The sequence below is a fragment of the Plasmodium relictum genome, assembly GCF_900005765.1.
Source record: "Plasmodium relictum strain SGS1 genome assembly, chromosome: 13".
Taxonomy (NCBI): Eukaryota; Apicomplexa; class Aconoidasida; order Haemosporida; family Plasmodiidae; genus Plasmodium; species Plasmodium relictum.
Window position 1 is genome coordinate 1778500 of NC_041691.1, and position 24898 is coordinate 1803397.

Below are 24898 nucleotides of genomic sequence, written 5' to 3' on the forward strand. Positions count from 1 at the left end.
CAAATTATCTTTTAATAAATAGTTTATAATTAACGAAATATAAAAATTCATTTATGTACCTCTTCTTTTTAAGGGTTTTTTAACATAGGTTAAATTTATTTTATTGCTTTCCTGTTATATTTTTAAAAATTTGCATCTCATTCATTGTGTGCATGGATCTTATGTATACATCAAGGAACATATTTACAAAAAAAGTAAAAAATAAAAGATGCTAATAAAAAAATATATATATTTGAAATAATTGTTTTCAATTTCATTTATATTTTAATTTAAATTCGACAAATACTTAGTTTATATAATATTTGTAAAAAAAAAAAAAAAGATACGCAAATATATTTTTTCGTTTACACGCTTTTTTTTTTTACTTTTTTGTGTTGGATAAATTCCTTTATTTTAGCTTTAAAAATTCAGTTCTTTAATTTCAAATAATAATCAAATTTTATAAAAAAATTTATTTTATTTTAATTTACATTTTTAATTATATAAATATATATCTATATATTTATATTAATTAAAATAGCCAATTTTAGCTAGAGATGAAAAAAAAAATATATATAAAAAAAGTCTTAATAAAAAATAGATGAATATCTTTTTTTAAATGAAATTTTGTTTTAATGGTATATTTAAAATGAATTCTTTTTAATTATTTAATTTATTTTTGTTTTTGAGTTAATTTTTGATTTATTTTTAATTTCATATGAAGATCAATTCATGAAAAAAAAAAAAATATATAAAGTTCTGATAATATTAAAATTAATAAAAATTTTAATTCCATTATAATACAATAATGAACATTAATAAAAGTATAGGAAATGAAATATTTATACCAGAAAATGAAAAAGATAATATTATTAATAATTCAAAAAAAATTCATAAAAACAATACAATAATGAAAAATAACTTGCTAATCAATGAAAAAAAAGGAACATTTGGTAATATTAGCAATGGATATAATAATAATATAAAAGTAGAATATATACAAAATAAGAACGAATTCTCTGGGAAAGAAAATAAAAAAAAACAGAATGGCATAATATTGAAATATGACAATGATGAAAACACTATTGCTGAAGCGAATATTAATAATATTTTTAATAAAAACACGAATTACGATGTAAATTTAAATAAAAATAATATAAAACATAAAATGGATAATATCAGTAATAATGGCATAAACTGTAACAATATGAATTACAGTACAAATAACATTAAAGTAAATGGAAAGTTGAATGATGAAAACAAAAATATAATCGTTTATGAAATGGAAAATAATATAAGCAATAAAAATATTAATAATATAAGTAGTCCTAATGAAAATGCTATTGTAAATGTGAATAAAAGTACTATTTTAGAAGAAAATAATGCTGAAAATAATAACAATACACCTCAAATGAATGATAATAAAAATGAACAGTCACCAGAAAATGATAATATTAATTCTAATGAGAATTTTGATGATCCAGTAGATGATTTTGGCAGTTTTTTATTAGAAGATGATTTAAATTTATCAAGAAGAGCATATAGAAATTTTCATTTATGTTCTATATTTATTCATTTATCGTACTTATTAATGGTTTTACTGCTAATAAGTATATTTTGTTATGATATTAGTAAATTCCACGTTTTAAATAAGGAAAAAAATGTGAATTATTTGTGTGCTGTATTATTAGGTTTGTTATTTGTGCATATTTGCATAAATTTATGCACATCATATAAATTATTTAGACAAGTTGAAGTTTCCAAATATCTCAAAATATTCGAGTCATATATTCATATGATTGCCATATTATTTTTCTCTATATGTTTATATATATATTTTTTTAGAAAAAAAAATTTTCCTATGAATAGTACTTTTTCTTTCACAATACTTTTAGCTGCTATATATTATTTCTTGCCTTTATTTTTATATATTATATTACATATTGTTTTTTTTGTTGTCATAATAACATTGTTTATTATAAGAAGAAAAAGCCCTACACCAAAAAGGATTTTAAAGAAATTAAAAATAATGAAATATTCAGAGTATAGAAAATACTGTGAAGAAAAATATTCAAATGGCAATTGTTTCTACAGTGACATTGACATAAATGAATGCGATAAAGTTGAAAACAAAAAAGATAAGTTAAAAGAATTTCCAAAGAATGATGATAATGAAGTACAAGATTATAAGGAACCTAAAAATAGAATTGATACTGTTAATAATCATGCAGAAATATGGACTAATTCTACTATTTCATGCACTCATAATATTAATGTTAATCAAGAAATAAATATTGAAACGGATAAACATATTTTAAGTTCATCTCAAATAAATGATAATAATACGAGAAATAAGTTAGAAAATGTAATAATTTTTCAGGACAATAAATGTAAAAATGCAGAAAATCCAGATAACAATGATGTAGAAAAAAATAATAAAAAAAGTTATATTTCGAACAATATAAATATTATTAAATGTAATAAAAAAGATAGAAATAACATTAATAATAATAATAATAACTTTAATCATAATGATAATTATAAAAATACTACTAATAATAGTAATTATATTGATGATAGTTATAATAATGATAATAGCAATAATAATAATAATAATAATAATAATGATAATAATAATAATAATAGTATTAACAGAACATCAATTTGTGAAAACGATGAATCACGTAATGATGTTAAAATAAAAGGAGTACTTGGCTATTTTAAAAGAGTTTTAAAAAAAAAAAAAAATATTATTGAGAAACAGAAAATTGAAAATAGTGACGATAATTCTGTTCGTATTAATATAGAAAATTCAGATTTTGTTTGCTCTATTTGTTGCATTGAATATTTTAATGATGATGATATTTGTATATTACCTTGTAATTATCTTCACTACTATCATAAAGAATGTATATTTACTTGGCTAAAAAGAAATAACGATTGCCCATTATGTAGAAAAAATATCGAAAAGTTTTTAAAAAAAAAAAAAAAAAAATTGAATAATAAGTAGGCTTTGATATTTTTTTGAAATGCTATATTTGTAGAAGCATTATTATATGCTATTATAAATTAAGAACTTTCATTTTTAAATTTATAAATGTAAAATATATACAATAAATACACAATTATTTTACTTATTTTTTTGTCCAATTGTTGAATTTAAGTAAAAATATTATTCATAAATCATAGTTTTTAAAATTTATAATATATATATATATATATATATTTTTTAAATAAATTTTGTGATTTACTTTATAGCTATTTGTTCTTAGTGATATTATCCTTTTTTAATATGTGTTGTTAAATAAAATAAAATATAATAAACTTATGTAGAAAAAAATTAAATAATTATTATTTTTTAGTAGCATATATTTTTACATACACATTATTTATTTTTCCAAAATGGATCACACAATGTTTTTAATTTTTCAATACTCATTTTTCATTTATTAGAAGAAACAAATTAAAAATTTTTAAGTTATTTCTGCATATCATTTACTATTATTATTATTATTATTTCTATTATTAGTATTATTAATGTTATTATTATTAATTGCTATTATTTATTTATTTTTTTTTTTTTTTGTTTTTTTAAGTGAAGAAAAAATAGAAAAAAAAAATTTCGTTGAATGGTTAATTTCCTACATTATGTTTTATGAAATTACATGAGGATACATATTTTATATATATCCACATAATTTTTTTTTTATTTTTTACTTTAATTAGCATGCATCTTTTTTAGTTTTTATTTTTAATATATATATATAATAAAGCAAATAAACTAATACTTTAAATGAAAAAATTAGAAAACTTTTTTTTTGAAGAATAAAAATATCGAAGGTAACGGAAATTTTAAATTTATGTTAAAAAGAATTTTTAATGTTATATACAAAAATATTACACCATTTAAAATTATTTTATTGTCTAAATTTATTATGTATCATAACAATTAAAAAAAAGGGATAGTTAAACTTCACAGATAATATAATCCTCTCTCAATCTCTCTATATATCTTATAATAGTGCACATTTTATATAAGACAAAAATAAGATAGTATTATTTTGCTACTATATTTTATAAAAAGTATTAGATAAATATTTTTCAAAAAAAAAGGAATAATATATAATAATTATTTTAAATTGAGCGTATTTAAAAAACCAAAGAAAAAAAAAATTAAATAATTTGTAAATTTTTACTCATTTTTTTTGAAGTCAATATTACTAGCATACACTAAGGCCCTGAAAAAAAAATTTATATTTTTTGTTAAAATTAAAATTTGTTTTTTTATATCATAAATAAAAAATTTATTTCTATTTATAATTTTTAAATTAAATATTTTTTATCAATAATTTCCAGTATTATAACAAATGATTTTAGCTTTATTTCATTATATATTTTAAAATTTTTATAAAATACATTATTTATTATATTAAATATATTTTTTTTTTCATTTCTTTCATTTTCCATTTAAAATAATTTTTTTTTTTTTTTTTTTTTTATAATATATTTTTTATATATATTTTAATCTATATTAATTATCTTATTTGTTTTATTTTATTTTAATTTTTTTTTTTTTATAATAAATATAGATAAATGGCTGATGCAATCCATATCTCAAAAGTGCCTATTTTTACAAAAAAGGAAAGGGAATTCAGTGATATACAAAAAAGGAAAGAATCAAGTGAAAAAATTTTAAATAAAGAAACTGATAGATTTACGTTATATCCCATTTTATATCCTGATGTGTGGGATTTTTATAAAAAAGCAGAAGCATCGTTTTGGACAGCAGAAGAAATTGATTTGTCAAGTGACTTGAAAGATTTTGAAAAGTTAAATGAAAATGAAAAACATTTTATAAAATATGTGTTAGCATTTTTTGCAGCAAGTGATGGGATAGTTTTAGAAAACTTAGCTAGTAAGTTTTTAAGAGAAGTTCAAATAACTGAAGCAAAAAAGTTTTATTCTTTTCAAATAGCAGTAGAAAATATCCATTCAGAAACATATAGTTTATTGATTGATAATTATATAAAAGATGAAAAGGAAAGATTAAATTTATTTCATGCAATTGAAAATATACCAGCTGTAAAAAACAAAGCCTTATGGGCAGCTAAATGGATAAATGATACAAATTCCTTTGCAGAAAGAATAGTAGCAAATGCTTGTGTAGAAGGAATTTTATTTAGTGGAAGCTTCTGCGCAATTTTTTGGTTTAAGAAACAAAATAAACTACATGGATTAACATTTAGTAATGAATTAATTAGTAGAGATGAAGGATTACATACTGATTTTAATTGTTTAATATATAGCTTGTTAGAGAATAAATTACCTGAAGAAGTTGTTCAGAATATTGTTAAAGAGGCTGTTGAAGTAGAAAGATCTTTTATATGTGAATCTTTACCTTGCGATTTAATAGGAATGAATTCTAGACTAATGTCACAATATATTGAATTTGTAGCAGACCGATTATTAGAATGCCTAGGGTGTTCAAAGGTTTTTCATTCAAAAAATCCTTTTAATTGGATGGATTTGATTTCACTTCAAGGAAAAACCAATTTTTTTGAAAAAAGAGTTGCTGATTATCAAAAATCTGGTGTAATGGCTCAAAGAAAAGATCAAGTATTTTGTTTAAATACTGATTTCTAAAGATAATTTTATTTATTATATGTCTTTATTTTAATTTTTTTTTTTTAAATATATCATTATAGACAGAAATATATAAATTTTAAATATATATATATATATGTATTTATTATTTCAATTTATTTTAAAAGTAAAAAATTATGTACATAAACATATGTGAATAATTTTTTAGAGTTATAAAAGTGTTTTAATAGAAATTTATAATTAACATTTATTTTAAGTAGATATTATATATGTTATTTTTTTCTTTCCTTTTTTTATTTTTTGTTTGCATAGATTAATACTTTTGAATAAAATATATATACATACATATATAATTTTTAATTGAATATACTCTTAATTTTTTTTAAATAGAAAAATTAAAATTAAAATATTTAAACATCTATGTTTATTTCTTCAATGGATAATATCAAATAATTTAATTTAAAATGTAATAAATGAAACAAAGGCATAAATATATATATAATCTTTCTTGATTATAGGAATACCTTATTAAAGAAAAAAATATAAAGTTTATTCTTTTTCTTTTTATAGAAAATATAAGTTAATTATATAAACACTCTTTTAATTTTTTTCTTACTTCTTCTTCATTTATGTTCTTTCCTATAAATAAAAATTTTGATTTAAAAATATTGTAACTATTCAATATATTATTTATATTATAATCACTATTATCACTAGTGGAAGAGTCATCAGAAAAATAATTTTCTTCATCGAGTAAATCATTATAAAGAAATGACATATTATTATCATCACTTTTCTTATCATTAATGTTACTTAGATTATTTAAACTATCATCAGTGAATAAAGAGTCATTTGAATAGTTAATATTATATTTCCAATTTTTTTCCTCAGATGTCTTTAAATAATTTTGAAAAAATATATGAAGATCACTAATAACTAAGTTAATTTCATATAAATCTCCAACGCTCTGATAATAATATATACTTAATTTTAATTTATTTTTATTATTATATATATCATCATTAAAAGCTACAAATATTCCTTTTCCTCGGTATATATGTATATTGTTTGTCCATAAGAGTGAGGCTAGGATATCATTAATTTTTTTATAAGAAAAAATATTATTTTTTTTTAAGGAAATAATATTTTTTAAAATATTTTTATCTTTTTCTTTTAAAAATTCTTTTTTCATTTTGTTTAATTGATCACTTAAATAACTTAAATAAGAAATATCATGCTCAAATTCAAAAGAGCAATTGTTAAATTCATTGTAATGAAAATGGTTTTTATCGTACACATTATTTAACACATCTTTTATATTCTTTTTTTCATAGCATCTTAAGTTAGTTAAACATTCAATAGGAATTGTAGAGTAGCTTGTTAAATATATAGAACTTAATGGGTTTATATTATTAATAAAAGTTTTTATTTCTTCTTTTTCTGATTCATTAATTTTATCTATTTTGTTTATAATTATAACGTCGCAAACAATAATCTGTTCACATACTAAATTTTCTTTGTTTTCAAAAGTGTTCTTGTTAGAATTTGCTTCATTTAATATATTATTTGTTTTTTTTAAGGATTCATAATATTGAATATTATCATTAAAAGAATTTAAAAAATTGTAAGAATCTATTATATGAATAATACTATCTAAATAAATTTTAGATTTGTTTAATTCATCTAGCCATAACAAGTTATTAATTTTTATATTGTCATAGACACCAGATACCTCAACAAAAATAAAATCATAAGAAGTTTTTAAAGATAAAATATTTTCAATTAATTTTACAAAATTGCTTTTATTAGAACAACATAAGCATCCATTATTAAGCTCATATATAAATCCTTCTTCACTTTCAATTTCATTTATAATTTTCAAATTGTTTATATTTTCAATATTTGATTCATTTACATTTTCTATATTTTCCTTTGGAAAATTATATATATCATTAATATCTTTAAAAACTATTTTGTCAATGTTATCATTATTCTCAGTGAATTCATTATGTATTATTGCAATTTTTTTATTTTTTTTTATACTTTCATTTAGTAAATTTTTAAGTAAAGTGGTTTTTCCAGAACCTAAAAATCCCGTTATTATTGTAATTCCAATCATCAAAAAAAAAAAAATGTATAAAAATATGAATTTTAATATATACATAAAACTTTATTATTTTTTTTTTGATTTATTTCTACTTTGCTTCTATTTATTTTTTTGCATAATTTTTATTCTTAATCTTTTTTTCCTCTTTTTTTGTTAAATGTCTGAAAATTTTTTCCTTTTTTATATTATAAATGAATAAAAAAAATATATTAATTCAGCAACACGAAATATAAAAAAGTAATATATATTATTTCTTTTTATTTACTTCTACATAAAGTTTGCTAAAAAATTAAAGAAATAATATAACGATGAATACATTTAAATGAATATAACCATTTGATTGCATTTATATTTTTTTATTTAAGTTATTTTATTAAGGTTTATATTCTTATATCTTATTTTATTTTTTTTCTTGTGATTAATCCGTTTTTTTTTTTTTTTTTGTTATATTCTAAGTGATTCAAATTGATATGTATCAAATTTATGTATTATTTTTATGAAAATGTTTGTTTTTTAAAAGAGAAATTGTTATGCCTTCTTATATTTTTGATCATAGTAGAATAATAAAAAAGAAAAAAAAAGTAAAAAATAAATATTATAGGCATATTTTAAATAGTCTTAAGATGAGAAAAATGAAAAAAAAAAAAAAAAACGAAAACAAAAACAAAAACAAAAACAAGACTAAATATACGTCAGAATAATTTTTATATAATATTTAAAAGATAAATGAGAAAATATATTTATAAGTATCATAATAAATGAATGCCATTTTACCAAGATATATATTCATTCTTAGTATTCTTCTAATTTTTTTAAAAAATACAATGGCTTTAAAAAAAAAATTAATGTTTAATTATTTTAATAGAAAAAGGATAGTTAATGTAAAAAATATAGTTTACTTAAACAAAAATTACATAAATAACCTAATATATACAAAAGAAGATGATATATATAAGATTACTGAATTAACAAATTACAATTTAATTAATAATAAAAAGAATCTAATATTTGATGATAAAAATAATATTATATCTAATAGTAATTTTGAAAATATTTCTAATGATAATGAAAAAACATCAAATAAATTTTTTTATTCATATAATAAAAATGAAGATACTCTAAAAAATTTTTCTAATATAAATGAAAAATTTTTGCCTTCTGATAATGAACTGAAGTTATATAAAAATAAATGGAAAATTCCACTCTATTGGATTAAAAAATTAGAAAACTTGAAAAACATTAATGCAATTAATTGTATAGAATATTTAAAAGACGACAATTTGTTATATTTTGACAATTATAAAAATAAAGGGTTACTAAAATTTTTAAATGATGAAAAAAAAAAATTTAGTAATTGTATAATTTTATCAAGGGTTGGTGATTTTTATGAAACATACGGATTAGATTCCATTTTCTTGATAGAATTTTTGAATATAAAAAAAATGAATAATAAATTATCGTGTGGTTTTATAAAAAGTAGTATAAATAAAGCTCTAAATATTTTAACAAATAATAATTTAAATATATGCATATATGAAGAAATAAATGAAAAATCATTAAAAATGAAAAAAAGATATCTATCTCAAATAGTAACACCTGAATTTCCTTTATATCTCAATAATATACAGTATTGTAATTCTATTGAAGAAGCAAATAATGATGACTCAGAAAATAAATCTAATAATTACTTTTTTAATTCGTATGATTTAGAAGATTATTTCATAATAAAAGAGATTGTTTGCATATATATTGAAAGTAAGAATATTTTTTCATTAAGTAAAATAAATTTAAGTTTAAAAACTATATCTATTTATGATAATATAACTTTCGATGTCTTAAATATTTATTTAAAAAATACTCATTTTTTAAAAGTATATATACATCAGCATAATAATAATTCTTTTACAAAAAAAATAACGCAACTATTTAAAATAGAAAATTATTATTTATTTAATAATTTTAATAATAGCTTTCATTTCCATATGTTCATTTTAGATAAATTAAAAAAACAAATTAATATAAAAGGATTATTTAGATTAATAAAGAATAAAAATGTTTTTAAAATAAAATCATTGTCTAATATAAAAAATGAAAATGATAATATATGTAATATTAATGATAATAATTATGTAAACAATGAAAATGTAGGTATCAATGATATAAATTGTAATAATAACAATGAAAGGATTCTTTCTCAAGAAAAAAATGATCATGAGAACGGTAATAAGAGGAAAGTAAATTCTGAAAACATATCAACTAATGATTTGCAAAAAAACAATTATACATTAGAAAATAATCTTGATTATTCTTATTATTCTTATTGTACTCCTTTAAATATTTTTACAAGCTATAATATGGGTATTTATAAACAGAATAATTGTTATGAAAATAGAAACAGTTATTTATTTTTTAATATAATAGATGTAAATAATAATGATTCTAAAAGTATTAATATAACTGAATCATTAGAATTTTTCAAAAATCTATTTTTGTTTTATCCACCGTTTGAGGTAACCAAACATATACGTTTTATAAATGATTATATCCAAAAAAATTTAAAAAATTTAATTATTCCTAATGTAAAACCATTCAGAAATAATATAGTTATAACTCTTTTGTCTAATTTGAAAGCTGATTATAACATTTTAAAAAAAATATATATTAATATTCAAAGCGTAATTAAATGTATGCATAATTTTGATTTTTCACTTTTAATATCTATTTTCCATGTTCTTAATCATCAAAATTCTTTTAAATTAAACATAATAAAATTTTATGAGCTATTAATAAATATTGAAAAAATTTTAAAAACTAATTTGGATTTTTCTAGTATAAAATTTTCTATTGAATCTGATATCACTTCATTTAATGAGTTTGTTTATTATCATGAGAATAACGTACATAATATAATTAACGAACAATTATTAATAGAAGAAAATAAGGAAATTGATGAAAACAGAAAAGAACTATTAGAAACTATTATATCCAATTATGCGGAATATGATGAAATAGAAAAAAAGTATGATATAAATTTATTAAATAAATTAATAAAAATTGATAATGTGAATGATGTAATTGGTGTAAAAAAAAAAAAAAGAAATGAAAAAACTTTGAATTTTTTTCATCCTTTAAACAAAAAATCAGATTTAATGAAAAATATTTTTGTTACAGAAAATGTTCAAAAAAAAATTAAAAGTTATCTTTGTGCTATTGATAAAAAAAAACAAAAAATTAATGAAACAATTAAAAAAATTAATATTCAGTTGTCTTCATCTGTTCATATTCTTTCGTTTGTGTCTAATTTTTTACAAATTATTCAGGTAAATCTAAAAAAAGAAAATATTTATTTTTTATATTATTCATAACACTGACATTAAAATAGAGATAATTTTTACTTGTTAATATATATATACATATATTTTATACTTTTTTTAGGCCTTATATAATCACACAATTAATAGTTTAAAAAGAGATTGGAATTTGCCTATATGCAAACATTTATTTTTAACCTACGAACATAAAGACTTTAATAATATTAATGATAAATTATTTTATATACAAGAAGTATTATACAATAAAGCAAATAATGTTTCTTGTAATAAAAACTACTATAGCAACTATGAATCTTTGTCCGAAAAAAAAAATGAAAATAAAAGCGATCACAATTATATTTATGATGAAAATTTTTTAATATTATCAAAAGAAGATGAAAAAAAAATTAAAGAAAATGTAGATAAAGATTCAGTAGAAGAAATAAAAAAAGTTTATGAAAAAAAAAATTATGTAAACGATTCTCTTACTTATATTTTAGGTGCAAAACCATACAACATAAATAAAGAAAATTTAATTAAATATGACATTTTTTTTAAAAAAAGAAATTTTATTTTATTAACTGGAAAGAATATGAGTGGAAAGACAACTTTATCTTTTACTATTTTATGTATTCTTTTTTTGGCAAATCTAGGTATTATATATATATCTATACATATACATTTATTATATATAAGTTATATATCTTTTTATTCTCTATATAAATATATGTTTATATATTTCTATAGGTATGTATGCACCATGTGATAAAAAAAGTATTATATCTAAATTTCGAGAATTTTACAGTTTGAAAAATGTAAATTATCATGAACAAATCGAAAATATGTCTTTATTTAGAGAACAGGCATTCTACATAAATTGTATAATTGAAGAAATAAAAGAAAATTGCTCTTTGGATAAAGAGGAATCTAGAGAAAATGAAATTTTTATTCTCCTTGATGAACCATGCATAGCTACTACTCCTGTTGATAATGCCAGTAAAAATAAAAAAAAAAAGATATATATATATGTCTGCATATATATAAGTCTTATATTTTAATGTGTTACAAATTTGAACATCATTAGATATATATATATGTATGTATATATTAGTCTTATTATATATTTTATTTTATTGGATTTATACTTTTCTTTTTTTAGTTATTATTAGTGCGGTTTCTGATTATTTAAAAAATTATTGTGGAATAATAATTACTCACAATTATGACTTACTAAAAAAAATTTGTCAAAGCAAAAATATTATTTTCAAAAGAATAAATGAAAATATAAATTATCTGAAAAGACAAAATGAAAAAGTTGCAAAATTAGAAAATGGAATATGCAAAAATAGTGAAGCATTAGAAACATGCAGATATACAAACACTGACTCTAAAGTTTTACATTTGTTAAATATTTATGAAAAAAAGTATAAATTGATTCATAATTTAAATAATACTTTGTATTATAAATTTTTAGATTACCTTAAAAACAAAGAGGAAAAAAAGAATTTAAATGCTTTTTTTGATAGTTTTTTTAACGATATTAATGAAAATAATTTGAAACAACATAAATTTGATGATATTAAAAATGATTTAGATTTAATGCAAGATAAAGAAATGCAAAATTTAATGAACAATGATATTGTAAAAAAAGACTTATTTATGAACAATAATGAAGAAAATATAAACAGTAGTCAAATAAATAAAAACGTTAATGGGAATAATAAAAGTAATAATAACAATAGTTTTAAAGAAATATTTGACGATGTGCTATGTGAAAAAAATAATTATGAATCTTATGAGGAAGAGTTAAATATAGCTATTAAAAAAATTGAGAAAGCTTCAAGTAAGAAAATTCTTAAAATAGGAATGAATGAAGAAATACCAATTTATTTTAAAAACAAAAGTATTGTATATATTTTGTGCATTTTTGCAAAAAATGAAAAAAAACCATATTTTTATATAGGAATAAGTGATAACATTTCTGAAAGAATAAAGTGCCATTCTAGAAATTTATTAAATAATAAGAATCTTTTAAAAAATGAAAAGAAGAATAGTATTTTAAATTATAAATTTCATTTAAATACATTTTATACTTTGCTATTTCATGTAGAGAGTAAAAAGATTGCTTCTAAATATGAAAAAGAGTTATCACTTTTTTTGAAGAAATATTATAATGTAATTTCTAATTAATTCTCAAAATTTTATCCGTTTTTTTTTAAATTAATATATATTAATTTTACTAAAATAAATTTTTATTAAAGCTTTATGTATCTTAATTTTATATAATTAGTTTTATTAAAAAGGTTATACTACAATTTAATTTTTAGTTATAAATTTTACTTAAATAGTTTCTATTTTTATAATAATTTTAAAAATCTTACAAATAGCATTATTATAATATCTCATATTAATATAATTTTCAAATATATATTTTATTTTATTTATTATTTTTTTTTTTTTTAAATTATAATGATACATGACCATTTATTTTAATAAATATTTTTCTTTTATTTATTTTATATTACTTACTTTCAAAAAATAAATATATACACACATATATTTTGTTTTACATTTATCCGCCCTTTTTTATATTTATTTTTAATAAATTTTACTTTATTTGATTTGTCTTGTTTCATTCTTTTTAATATAAATTAACTTTTATTCTTTAATATATATATTATTTTTTTTTAAATTTCATTTTAAAATATTTTTTTAAATATTTTTTTTTTTTTCATATATAATTGATTTCTGAAACAAAATGAGCACAATCATTATCATAACATTTTTGAACAAACAAATTCCTATTATAATTGTAAATTATATAAATATGATTAGATTTATGTGAAAGGTTTTTATTTTTGCAATACTTATTATCTCGAAAATTTAAAATGTATTCTTCACCACAATATGAGATAGAATATATAAAATATTTTATTAAAAAAAATAGATCATCAATTTTATTATCAAAATACCTTTTATATTCATTTAATACATAAAAATAAAACATATCGTTTTTTAAAAATAATATATCATAGTTATCCAAGTCGTTTGTATTAATTGAATTACTTTTGCATATGGCATTTTTATTTTTATTTACTAGTTTACTTTTTTCTTCGGTACCATTATAAATGGTATTTTTTTCATTATCTTTTAATTCTACTTGAGTATTTAATTTAGTGCTATTGATATTTATATATTCTTTATAATTTTCAAATTTCAAATTATTATATATTAAAATAATTCTATAAAAATATTCCTTCTTTATTTCATTTTGAAAATTATTCAAGTAAATATTATTTTTTTTAAAGTTTTTATATAATTCAAAATTCCAAAAGAAAATTATTTTTAAAATATTATTTATATGATCATAATTTATTTTGTCTAAACTGATATTTTTATACATATTTGATTGTTTATTTTTTAAATGTTTATATGTATAAATATATTCATTAGTATAATTTGTTTCGTTCTTTCCTTTTATCTTTTCATTTTTTAAAAAAATTTCTTCATCTATTTGATAATTTACATCGTTATAAAAATAAAAGGTCACTAAACTTTTTAATATCACATCATTTATATTGCTTCTATTATATTTTTTAATGTTCATACTACTTAATAATAATTTATTTTTTTTATTTTTTTTGCTTGAAAAAATCATTCGAAAATTTCTGTTCTTGCTATAAACAGAGTTATCAATAATACATTTTAAAAGTATATTTTTTTTGTTACTTTCATAAATCTTAACTAAATTGTGATAATTCGAAATGCACTTTTCTGTACTCTTTATTTGTTTTATTGCATTATCTTCATTTTTTTTTTGGTGGAAATTAAAATTTTTAATATTTTTATCAACAAAACTAGATCCATTCATTATGCTCAAATTATTTTCATCATTCCCTGTTTGTTCATTTAAATCAACATTTTTTTTTCTTGCATAAAGCAAAATTATGAAGTTGTATTTTTCTTCATTTTCAAAATCTTTATTTTTTAATTTCTTTATGTAATGTTCTACTATATCTTTTAATTCTTTATGATACATATAAAAATATTGGTTTTTTTTTGTTTTTATTTTTTTTTCAATTGCATTTTCGTTTTCTATATTATCATTTGTATCATACTTAAATATATGATAATCATCATAATGATAAAAGTCATCATCTTTTATATTGTTATCATTATTCATATTCTTATCATCATTTAAGCCTTTATCATTATTCAGATATTTATCATCTTTTATATTATTTTGATTATTCATATTCTTATCATCTTTTAAGTTTTTATCATTATTGATATTTTTATCATCGTTTATTTTTTTATTATCACATATATTTCCTTCATTGTTTATATTTTTATAGCCGCTTATGTTTTTATGATCGTTCAATTTATTGTTGTGAAAATTATTGTTGTTAAAAAAATTGTTCTGTTGATATTCGAGATAAATAGTAGAAGAATTAATTATGAAAATATTTTCAGTTTGATCAATTTTGTGAATTATATGAGTTATAAATAAGTCAACAAAATTTTTTATAGATTCTTCACTATCAAAAAGCAAATAATTTCGTTGATCTCCTAAATTGGATTTCTTTTGCTTTTCCTTATATTTTTTATAAAAAGTATTTTCTGATATATTAGTTTCATTTAAGAAGAAATAACAATAATCTATTAAATATTCATAATAATCATGATTAAGTGTGTGAGTATTTTTTACAATTATATGAAAAGATATTTTATTACTTGATGAGCTGTCTAATATTAAAAAGTCATTTAAGCAAATTTTAATGTTGAAAATTTTATACATATATAAACAAAACTCAATAATAAATATAAATAAAATAGATTTTTTATTTTCATAATTATTTATAATATCATATTCTATATCAAAAAATAGCCACCTTTTTTCATTTGTTATAATGAGCTCATATAAATTCATTTCTTGTTCATTTTTACTTTCATTTTTTATATCATTTTTATTTATTCCTGTGGCATTATTTTTTTCTGTATTTTCATTAAAATAAATATCACTTAATGATAGTGAACAAAAGCAATAATATTTTAAAAAATTAGAAAAATGGTCTACAATAAAACATCTCTTAGAGTTATCTAGTTCTTCTGTATATAATATTATATTTTTATTGCTATTTAATAAATTACTTTTTAAGAGTTCATTATAGCATAATAGTGCTTCATGCTGCTTATAAAAAATTTGTTTTTTTATGTTTTTATTTCTATTTGGTTCGTTTAAATTCTTTATTCTTTTTAATAAATTATATTTTTCGATATTCTCTTCAAGATAATTTTTCCCATTTGTTCTTTTACCATAAAAATTTTGAGTATCAATTACCATTTTACATTTCTATATTTTATCAAAAAATATTCATAATATATATATTATACACATTTATTTAATATAAATGAACTGCATTATTAAAAATTAAACTTATTATTTAGTGTTCATATGTATCTATTTTATGATTAATAGAATTTTAAGTATGAATAATAAAAAGTATTTTAATTCATTTAATAAAAATATGAATTTTTTTTTTTAATTTTCATGAAAACCTTGAATAAAAAAAAAAATATATAAAAAAAAAATCTAACAAAAAAAAAAAAAAAAAAGTTACATCGAAGTTATAAAAGAAAAACAATATTTAAAAAAAAAAAATTAAAATTAATACTTATGAAAATGATAATCTTTTAATTTGTTCTACTATTTTTTCGTCAAATTCTTTATCTTTTATCTCATCTCCTATCTTTTAGAGAGTAAAAAAAAAAAATATGAAAATTTATAATATAAAAAAATATGTTTAAATAGGTTAAATTACATATATATGTATATATATATTACATTATACATAGGATTAAATATAATTAAATCAAGAAATAATGTTTTATAAATATCCCTTAAAAAATTAGATAATTTTGGTGTATTCTTGTGTGTAATAAGAACAAATTTATAAGCTAAAAAAAATAAAAATAAAAGTTATTTATATTGTTCAGGTAAAATAAATTAATTATGTAAAAAACCTGTCAATGTTTCAAAATAATGTAATTTATAAAATGGAGTATTAAAAGAATTAAAATTTCCAACGTGCAAATTATCTTGTCTGTTAATAATATTTTGATTATAATCTTTCACACTTTGATTCATATTTTTGTTAGTATTTTCAATAGTCTTATAAAGATTCTTTAATTTTTTGTTTGGTTGAATATTAAAACATAGGTAATTTATGGCATATATGGATCCTAATAATAATTTCTCATTTTCACTTTTATTTATTTTTGTTTTTTTTTCTTTGTCATCTTTTTTTAAATTAATACTATAGATACATTGATTTTTATAAAATATGTAGAAATAATAATAATCACAAGATATATCAAAATTTTCTATAATTTTATCATTTGACATGTTTTTAAATAATTGATACACATATATATATATATAAAAGAAAAAGATTAAAAAGAACCAAAAGTATTTTAAAAAATAGTAAATTTTTTTTTCTTTTAAATAATAGATTTTTATCCTTTTATTTATAATATGTTTTCAAAAGATTAAATTTTGCATTTATATTTAACATTATAATGCATTTGATACATTTTCTATTATTTATTTTTTGAAGTTTAATTTATATTAATTTAAATATAATTTTTTTTTTTATGTTAATTTGAAAGAAAAATAAAAAAAAAAAAAAGAGTAAAAATAAATGTACACACATAAATTTAATAAATCTATAATATCAGAATTTTCTTTTAGAATGCCACACAAAATTTTAAAATTTTATTAAAAAAAAAAAAATTTATATATATAATAAATATACTAAAAAAAAAGAATACTCTTTATTTTTGAGTATATTTTTTTAATTATTAAAAATTAATAACCAATTGTTTCTTTAAAAATGTACGAAAAAAATTAATAAAAGATTATATGTCACTTACAAATCATGGATTTAAATGACAAGAAAGAATACAAGGCAAATGCCAATGAAAATGAGGATATTAGCAAAGAAAATGGAAAAATACCTTTTAATTACAAAAATGATACATTACATAAAGAGTTAGGAGATGTACGAAGATTTTCAGGAGGAAACCTTTTTAATAATGATAAAATTCAGAGTGATGAATTGCTTTATAAAAATATTAAACCAAATTTAGAACAAAAATTTCAATGTAGTGTTTTAGATGAAAATAAAGAAAAAAACAGTTTATCTGATATAATGAAGAGTAGAAATTATGATTGTACAAAAAGTAATAGTTTATCTGATGTAATAAAAAAAAATATTATATCTGATGATCAAAAAGATACATATTTCTCAGATGATTTAAAAAGTAAAAAATCACTTTTTTATGCTGTAGAAAAAAAAAAGGAAATTTCATTGAATAAAATATATAGTGAAAACAATTTATCACAAAATAACTTAATTAAAAATGGCTTTAGGGAATATTTTGTAAATAAGGAAAACATAAAATCAAGTAATATTGTTCCAGGAAATGTTTATGAATATAATCACAATGTTATATATCATGAATTATACGTTGAACTGTTGCATGTAAATAAAAATCTCCAAAATGAAATAAAAACATTAAAAAAAATAATCGAAATGCAAAAGATTTTAATTAAAAGTAAAGAAATAATTGTTGATAATATAGATGAAAAAAAAAAAATCAATAATAAAAAATATGTTAATAATAATTATTTTTTAAACTTTTTTAATAAAAAGAAAAAAAAAAATAAAGATTTTCCTATGCACAAAGAACAGTCTGAAAAATGCCTAAATAAAAATTTATTTTTGGAATGTGAAAAGATATATAATGATGAAGATAATTTTAAAACAAATTTAGACAAAATAAATGAAAAAATGGAAAATAAAAAAAATAAATACATAAAATTGCCATTAAGTGAAAATGAACATTCAGAATATTCTAATAAAAATAGTCCTACTAATGTGGATAATTTATTTTTAAATAAAAAAGAGGAACTTGATAAATATAAAAGAGAAAGTAATATATCAAGTGAAATTGATGAAAAATATTTGAAATATGAAAGTGAAAATAAGAAAGAGGAAGAAAGCGATAACAATTGTAAAAATCAAGAAATCAGTACTCTTATTTATTGGTATGAAGAAATATTACCTATGATAAAAAATGAGAAAAAAAAAAAATTGTTAATTAGTCTTATGATTGATAATTGTATGCCAAAAAAAATAAAAGAGTGTTTTTGGGAAATGAGTATTAGCAATAGACTAAAATTGACAGAATATTTTGTTCAAATATTAATTAAAAATACTACTTTTATGCAATCCTACGTATATACTAATAATAGACAGTATCACAATCATGTTTCAAGATATTTCAAGTCTTTAAGTATTTTACGAAATAACAATTTAAATTTAAATATTGAAGACACAGAACTAAGTCTTAACTGCAATACTGAAAAAAATACAAAAGTTTTTATTGATGACAAAAATAATTCATTAATCTATGAAAATAATAATAATAATATTGAAATTGAGGATGAGAATAGCAATAATAATAATATAAACAATAGGGGGAATAATAAAATTGAAATTAATTCTTATGAAAGTAATACCGATGATAATAATAACGAAAAAAATAATATTAAAAATGATAATAATAATAATAATAATAATGAGAATAATAATAACAGAAACAACAATAAAGATATATCTAATTCTAATATAAGATTATTTCAAAGTCTTTCTGTTGAAAAATTTTTTTATCAAATATTAATCGATTTAGATAGAACAACTTACATAATAAAAAAAAATCAGGAATATTTTAAAAAATATAATATTACTATATATAATTTTATACTTACTGTTAACTTATCAGATATGAAAAAAAAATTAAATACATTATTACAGATGTACGTACTTTTCAAACCAGAATTAGGGTAATATGAAAATAAAATAAAAAATAAAAATATAAATGTAAATGTAAATTTAAATATAAAAAAAAAGTTAAATTTTTTGTAGAAAATTATATATATTCTCAGAATTCTTTCTATATATATAACTTTTATTTATATATAATTTAATTAATATTGTAAATTATAATACTTTAGTTATGTTCAGGGAATGTCATACATTGCACTAGTCTTTTTGTTATATTGTGATTTGGAAACAGCTTTTGTACATTTTGCAAATTTCATGGTAATTTAAAAAAAAAAATTTTAAACCTTTATTTTTCTTTAATTTTTTTTTTTTTTTTTTTTATTATACAGGATAAAAAAGATATTTATAATTTATATAGTTTTAATAAGGAAGAAATAAAAGTTTATATTTATACTATAAGGGAAATTTTATTAAAAAGAAATATAGAAATATATAAAGAAATTATTAAACATTATAATATAGATAATATTTTTATTCAATGGATTTTCACTATTTTTTTTATGTAATTTTGTCTTTTTTTTTCATAATTGCACAGATAAATAAATATTATATATATATATTTTATTTTAAAATTATTTTTTATTATTATCCTTTATATTATTTTTTTTTTTCTTTTTCAGATGCTTACCTTTTCACATATTTATACGTTTATTTGATATATATACGTTATATGACAAAATAATATATGAGGTAGTATAACATTTTTTTTTTATAAAATAAATTTTTCTTAAAAAAATTTCATTTTCATTTTTTTTTTTTTTTCAAGATAATTATATGTATATTCACTTACCTTGATAAATTCTGCCATTTTGAAAATGTTGATGTTGTTGTAAAAAATCTGTCTACCTTTTCTTTTAATATAAATATTCAGGTGAATAAATGATAAAAAACTTTTTACTTATTCTTTTTTATCTTATTTTAATTATTATTTATTTCTTAGGAAGATAGGTTTTGGGATTTGTTAAAAACAATAAAAATTAAGAAAAGTAAAATTCTGTATTATAGAAAGAAATACTTTGATAAAATTAACAATGAGAAACTTTAGTTTATATATATATTTTTTTTTAATTATAAATAAATAATATTTTTTATTCCTATGATATGAACTTGCTTACAATGTTAATTTAATAATATTACATTTTATATAACATTCTGTATAAATGTAAAATATTTTGGATAAAAATGGAATAAATTTATGAAACTGCATCTTAAAAAGAAATATATAACTTAAGAAAATTATTAAGTTTTTTATGAAATTTTACAAAAAAAGTATTTATCTTTATTTTAATATAGATTTTTTTTTTTTTTTTATATAAAGTTTTATCTTTTTATTTTTTTTTCCTTTATAAAATTTTAAAGTTATTTTTATTCAAAAAATTATAAAACAAAACTAAAAATATATATAAAAATTAGTATTTTTTTTTAATACTTTTCATTAACAATTTGTTAAATAGAAATATTCAATTTTTATGAGACGAATAAATATATATATATATATATATATATAGAAAATCACGAAACACATCTTAAAAATTAAAAAAATTAAAAAATGTTAACTCGAAAATTTAAAAAAACTGAAAAATGTATAAATAACAGAAAAATAAAACGAAATAAAATGAAAAAATTTAAATAAAAAATAGTTTTTATCAAAGTAAATAGACTTCAATGTAATTAATAAAAGTATTAATAAAATAAACAAAAAATTCAATTAATGAGTAATAAAAAAAAAATATTAAAAAAAAAAATACAAAAGTATTATTCTTTCTTTACATGTTCATTTACATATGAACTTAAAAAAAAAGATAAATCAAAATAATTTTTTTCATTATTTTCTTCATTTTTAACTATATTAGAAGAATTAACATATTTTTGAATAAAATTCACAAATGATATTAAATTACCATAGAATTTTATATATTCACAAACCTATAAAAAAAAAAAAAGTTTATGAAAATATATTTTCCCATTTTTTAAATTAATTTTGTCTTGAAATAAATAACTTTATGTATTTTTAACGCAACGCTTTTTATTTTTTTAATTTGTTTATAAGTTTATTATATTTTATTTTTATTTTTTTAATATTCATAATAAAGATGGTTACATAAACACACACCTTTTTAACTTCTTTTTGAAGATCAAGATAAATAGGTATTAAATGGCTATATTCAAAATCATTTTCATTACTTTCACTCTTTAAATAATTTTCTATTTCATCAAATTCCTCTTTTATAGTTTTGTATATATGATCAATGTTAGCGTTCTCTTTAAATTCTTCTAAATAATATTTGAATCGAACAATTAAGAAAACAGAGAAACAATCAAATTTTTGAAATTTTAAATTACTACTTTAAAAAAAAAAAAAAAAAAAAATAGAATTACATTAATATATTTAAAAATGCGAATAAATGTGGACATAATATTAGATAATGTGTTATATAAAATATTTAAATTGCTTTTATGTGATTAAATTTTTTTTTATTTTATTTTGAAATAATTCACTGATTTAAAATTTTTTTTTTTTTTATATTTTTATATATTTTTTTTTTTAAAATAATGTCTTACTTATTTTGAAGTAATACAAAATTCGTGAATGCCTTCCAGTGATCAACACTTTTATTTTTATCATATTGAATTATTTCATAAATGTTTGAATCATTAATACAAGAAGTTATATCAATTTTTATTAACTTTTCAAAAGTTATCTTATTCTTTATCTTAAAATAATGAATATCTATATTATAAATTAAATCTATTGATAAAAAAAAATTCTTAAAATTTTCTTTTATAATACTATAATAAATATCATTGAAATTATCAGAATTTTTGTAATTTATGAATTGATTATCAATGTTTGTATTTTTTTCAATATCATCTAATTTATTTGGATAAGAGTTTTCTATATTTGTAATATAATTTAAAATATTATCAAAATTATGAAATTCATCTAAATGCTCTAGAAAAACTTCATAGGAATTTATGTATTTGCAATAATTCAATCGAATATATGTTTCTATTATTAAATATAATCTATCTAAAAATAAAAATATAAAAAAATTAACTATGTATAAATCTAATGAATTTATATTAGTAAATTTAGCAATCCATTTAATAAAATTCTTTTTTTTATATTTAAATAATTTTTCTCTTTGATCACAGAATTTCTTATATTCAGAATGACTTAAATTTTGTGAAATTATACTTCTAAAACGAATGCGATACTCAAATCTTTGTTCGTCAAATATATTTGATATAATTTTTTTTATATCTTTATTTTTAAAAATTTCTTGATTAAATTCTTTTTTTACATAATTATCTAAATTGTTCAAAATATGTTCATTACTAATTCTATCATATGTGTCATCATCTTTTTCAGTTTTTATTAATAATTCCAAATTATTTTTTTTAGTTGTATTCAAATTTTTATGTTTTGTCAAAATTTCCTTTTTATGTTCTAATGAGTTCACCTCATTTACTTTATTATCAATATTTTCTTTATTATTTGAATTATCTAAATTTGAATCTATTATATTTGTTTTTTTAAGATTATTAATAATATTACATTGATCTGAATTTTGTTCATTTAAATGATTATGTTTATATTCTTTTTCATAATCATTTTTATTTTTTTTATCAACCATTAAATCTATTTCTTTTTTAATTTTCACATTTTCCGTAGAAATTTTTTCTTTATTTATATTTTCAGATGAAATAAAATCCTTACTCCATCTCATATTATATTTTTCTTCAAATTTTTGAAACTCAAATGGAAATAATTTCTTTAAAAATATTAATAGATTTTTATTTTTTTCATCATTTTTGCATTCATATGAAAATTTTTTAAATATAATATAGCTTAATATATTCATATACAAATGTAAAGCCTTTATAAAATCATAATTATCTTCTAATTTATATATACGTAATATTCTAGCTATGTAATTTTTTAAGTTTAAGTTATAATTAACCTAAGTAAAAAAAAAAAAAAAGATTTTAAATTATAAAAAGTAAAGGTATTTTTTTTTATTAAAAAAGTATATATTTCTTAAAGAATTTTAATTATCTATAATAAGTTTAATAGTTACAAAAATAAATGGTATCAATAATTATTTAAAAAAATACTAACATTTGAGTAATCAACTAAGATGTGATAATTGTTGCTAGTCTTTGTCTTAATCTTTTCACTATTTTTCTCAATTTTAATATTTTTTATTTTATGTACTAAAAAAAAAAAAAAAAAAGGAGAAGAAACTCTATTAAAACAAGTATATACTGAAGGCATATGAATTAAAAATGTATTAATATTATTTGAATTATAGTGAATAATAATTTGTGTAATTACAATATTATTTATATAAAACATTTTAGAAGAAATTTAATACTAATATATATGGAAATATCCAACTTACATGAATTTTTATTTTTCTTTTTTATAAAAAATATTAATTTTCGTTTTTGATCTTTTGTTAATTGCTCCATCAATTCTGCCCATTCCTTTTTATTTTTTTTTTTTAAACTTAAATAAATGTCTTTAATTTTTTCTTCCATTTTTATTACTTTTTATAAATTCAAATTAGCAAGGAGAAAAATTTATTAATAACATTTTGATATAAGATTACAAAAAAAAAAAAAAAATTTGTATTTAATATAGTCTTCAATGAAACTAATATATTAATTATGTAATGTTAAAAAAGAAAAAAAAAATAAATTTATAACAATGCTTTGATAAGTTACTATAATTAAGAAATAAAAAAAAATATTTTATATTACTTTTATTAAAGGTGTTTGGTAATCTATAAAAAAAAAGTTTGTAATTTTTTTTTATAAAATAAAAACTTGCACTATTTCGTTTATTTCACTTTATATGTTTTATATACAAGTACAATTAAGTATAATATTTTTATAATATTTTTTTTTTTTTCTACATAATATGTCTCTAATAATTTTTATGTTAAAAGTTTTGCCAAATAAATTTTTTCATTTCATTACAT

The 24898-nt window shown here is 17.4% G+C and overlaps 8 protein-coding genes across 8 annotated transcripts; 4 read left to right on the forward strand and 4 right to left on the reverse strand.

Moving 5' to 3' along the window:
* Positions 1–787: 787 nt before the first annotated feature.
* PRELSG_1345200 (conserved protein, unknown function) lies at positions 788–2989 on the forward strand (the record flags this gene model as incomplete). The annotated part of the gene is made up of 1 exon (XM_028678993.1): positions 788–2989. The coding sequence occupies one exon, from the start codon at positions 788–790 to the stop codon at positions 2987–2989; it is 2202 nt and encodes a 733-aa protein (XP_028536084.1).
* A 1583-nt stretch (positions 2990–4572) lies between these two features.
* RNR (ribonucleotide reductase small subunit, putative) lies at positions 4573–5622 on the forward strand (the record flags this gene model as incomplete). The annotated part of the gene is made up of 1 exon (XM_028678994.1): positions 4573–5622. One exon carries the CDS (start codon positions 4573–4575, stop codon positions 5620–5622), a length of 1050 nt encoding a protein of 349 aa, XP_028536085.1.
* Positions 5623–6163: 541 nt separating this feature from the next.
* PRELSG_1345400 (conserved Plasmodium protein, unknown function) lies at positions 6164–7702 on the reverse strand (the record flags this gene model as incomplete). The annotated part of the gene is made up of 1 exon (XM_028678995.1): positions 6164–7702. The coding sequence occupies one exon, from the start codon at positions 7700–7702 to the stop codon at positions 6164–6166; it is 1539 nt and encodes a 512-aa protein (XP_028536086.1).
* A 746-nt stretch (positions 7703–8448) lies between these two features.
* On the forward strand, positions 8449–13191 carry PRELSG_1345500 (DNA mismatch repair protein, putative; the record flags this gene model as incomplete). The annotated part of the gene is made up of 4 exons (XM_028678996.1): positions 8449–11010; positions 11126–11654; positions 11749–11997; positions 12161–13191. 4 exons carry the CDS (start codon positions 8449–8451, stop codon positions 13189–13191), a joined length of 4371 nt encoding a protein of 1456 aa, XP_028536087.1.
* Positions 13192–13732: 541 nt separating this feature from the next.
* On the reverse strand, positions 13733–16345 carry PRELSG_1345600 (conserved Plasmodium protein, unknown function; the record flags this gene model as incomplete). Its single annotated transcript, XM_028678997.1, has 1 exon — positions 13733–16345. The coding sequence occupies one exon, from the start codon at positions 16343–16345 to the stop codon at positions 13733–13735; it is 2613 nt and encodes an 870-aa protein (XP_028536088.1).
* A 331-nt stretch (positions 16346–16676) lies between these two features.
* Positions 16677–17407, reverse strand: BET5 (trafficking protein particle complex subunit 1, putative; the record flags this gene model as incomplete). Its single annotated transcript, XM_028678998.1, has 3 exons — positions 16677–16751; positions 16847–16959; positions 17026–17407. 3 exons carry the CDS (start codon positions 17405–17407, stop codon positions 16677–16679), a joined length of 570 nt encoding a protein of 189 aa, XP_028536089.1.
* A 532-nt stretch (positions 17408–17939) lies between these two features.
* On the forward strand, positions 17940–20955 carry PRELSG_1345800 (GTPase-activating protein, putative; the record flags this gene model as incomplete). The annotated part of the gene is made up of 6 exons (XM_028678999.1): positions 17940–19909; positions 20081–20168; positions 20240–20412; positions 20531–20600; positions 20677–20781; positions 20851–20955. The coding sequence occupies 6 exons, from the start codon at positions 17940–17942 to the stop codon at positions 20953–20955; spliced, it is 2511 nt and encodes an 836-aa protein (XP_028536090.1).
* A 710-nt stretch (positions 20956–21665) lies between these two features.
* On the reverse strand, positions 21666–24455 carry PRELSG_1345900 (conserved Plasmodium protein, unknown function; the record flags this gene model as incomplete). Its single annotated transcript, XM_028679002.1, has 5 exons — positions 21666–21836; positions 22012–22255; positions 22473–23875; positions 24034–24128; positions 24317–24455. The coding sequence occupies 5 exons, from the start codon at positions 24453–24455 to the stop codon at positions 21666–21668; spliced, it is 2052 nt and encodes a 683-aa protein (XP_028536091.1).
* Between the last annotated feature and the right edge of the window lie 443 nt (positions 24456–24898).